Below are 2301 nucleotides of genomic sequence, written 5' to 3' on the forward strand. Positions count from 1 at the left end.
ACCATTGTATAAATAAAAAACTCAACCAAAACCTCTCTCATTAAATAAGCTACCAGAAAAGTTATTTTATCTTTATTTTCAAATACAATTTTTCAGTATCAATATGAGTGAGTTCTGTCAGAATGCTTCATTGTCATCAATGTTTAATTATTAAAGCAGTTTTTATTTTTAATCCACATTTCAGTCCACCAGTCGAGCATGACTCCACACATTATTAAAAAGATTCATGGCTGTATTAGCAGCCAGGGCTACTCTAAGCATCAGCCAGCCCCATGTTCCTTTTACATCCCAAATCAGTGCATTTACAGTATTGTCTTTGTACATGAACCTCTCCCTCAGCTCCAACGCTGGATTTAGAGGCAAGTGTGTGGTGGGACCCATATAGGCACCCAATACCCACCTCTTTAAAACTGCCAGCCTTGGCCCCTCCAGTGCCTAAATGATAAATGTGCTCCTGAAAAACAATACATTTTTTGAAAAAATAAACAAGGAATGTAAAATTGATTAATACTGTAACCATTCCATGCTCTGGAATATACATATATTATATGCATATATATGTACATGAATATATACTATATGTAAATAAAGAATTCAAATAAAAATAGCTTTCTACCAATCAATTCACACTGGAGACCTTGACATAAAATCATTCTTTGAATAAATCAACTTGAGGGTTTGACATTAACATATTTATATCTTTCCAGAATTGACGATAATCTGCAAATATTTAGACATATGAAGAGTATGCATTCATTAATCCCCATAACTAATTTACATAAGTAAAGGATTACCATTTTTTTCTATCCTATATATGTAGGGTTAGCAAGCAAATACTTAACTGCAAAAGAGAAAGTTTTAAACCCCAGCAATGACTCTTATTCTTGCTACATGTTGTGTATTGCTATGGAATTCATGTAAGTAGTTATATGTTTTAAACAGAATTTTATAACTATACTGTTTTTATATCATGTTCAATTTCAATTCTTCCAGATGCAGAATCTCAGACATTGCTGACACCATCAAATAATGCAGTAAATCTGGGAGAGAGGGTAACTCTTACCTGTAATATTGGAGCTAAGGATGGTGACTTGGTAAACCTCCTAAAGCAAATACCAGGGAATCCTCCACAGCTGATTTTATATCATCACCATTCATTCACCTCTCCTAGATATGGACCAGGGATATCTACTGACCGTTATACTGCCACCATTAATGCCGCAGCCACTGAGTATCAGTTTATTATTAAGAAGGCAGAGACAGCAGACACTGCTCATTATTACTGTGTGAAATGGTTTTGGAGCCTTCCAGGGTTCCACAGTGATAAAGAGTCTGACTAGATCTGGTCACATAAAAAAGGAACTGGTTTATGGCAGACTGCACATCTACATTTACTCAGTCAGTTTTTACAGATATTCTGTGTTGTTTACCACTGAATACTGATAAACTGTTTGCACATGAACATATTACTTATCAATTTTTCAACTTAAGGGCAGATCAAATTTTCTAGATTAAACTGGGGAATTCAGAAAGATTCCCACAATGTATTTTGCAGTTTTTCCAGAACTATTAGCAGATCAATCAAACAACACTGATAGTGCCAGGCCTAGGTTTTTTGTTGCCCTAGGCATACCAGGCATAGCAGACCCCCTCCAAAAGCACCCCACTGGTGCATAAATCAATTTTCTGATTTGGTTAAAGAGGTTGTTTACCTTCCAAACACTTTCAGTTCAGTTATTTTCAGACTGTTCACCAGAAATAATTTTTCTTCCAAAATTCCAAATTTTCCAAAATTTAAAATGTAAAGGAAAAAAAATATTCCACGGCTTCTTCATCTAAAAAGAAGCATATTTTCAACATATTTCAGTTAGCAAATTAGTACCCTTTCTGAAAAGTAATCGATCTTCTGCAGCTCATTTAGGGAGCTAACACACGGGCAAATTCGGGGAGATTTATTCGCCTGGCGACTTATCGCCTCTTCTGAGGGGCGACAAACTAAGTCGCCCGAAGTTGCCTGACGTGGAAACTTGGGGCGACTTCGGGAATCGAAGTGCCTGGAGTGCATTGGCACTGGCATTTTGTCTTTATAGCAGAAGGCTAATCTTGATGAGAAACAATCCCCACGCTGCTTTCCTGCATTTCGGAATGCAGAGTATACAGTAGTTGATCGTTTCACACTACTATGGCCTGCCATGAAAGGATCTCAAAACAGCTTCCAGAGGGAGAGGAGAGAAACGGTGAATGAGGTCAAATATTTTACAGAAGGTGTATTGATTTGCTAAGTGAAGTATATTGAAAATC

The 2301-nt window shown here is 36.7% G+C and overlaps 1 gene segment (V, D, J or C); it reads left to right on the forward strand.

Annotated features, from left to right (window-relative positions):
* Positions 1 to 275: 275 nt before the first annotated feature.
* LOC121399370 lies at positions 276 to 1747 on the forward strand. The segment is given in 2 exon segments: positions 276 to 917; positions 994 to 1747. Coding segments are annotated over 2 exon segments (393 nt in total).
* The last annotated feature ends 554 nt before the right edge of the window (positions 1748 to 2301 follow it).

This window comes from Xenopus laevis, chromosome 1S (assembly GCF_017654675.1).
Source record: "Xenopus laevis strain J_2021 chromosome 1S, Xenopus_laevis_v10.1, whole genome shotgun sequence".
Lineage (NCBI taxonomy): Eukaryota > Metazoa > Chordata > Amphibia > Anura > Pipidae > Xenopus > Xenopus laevis.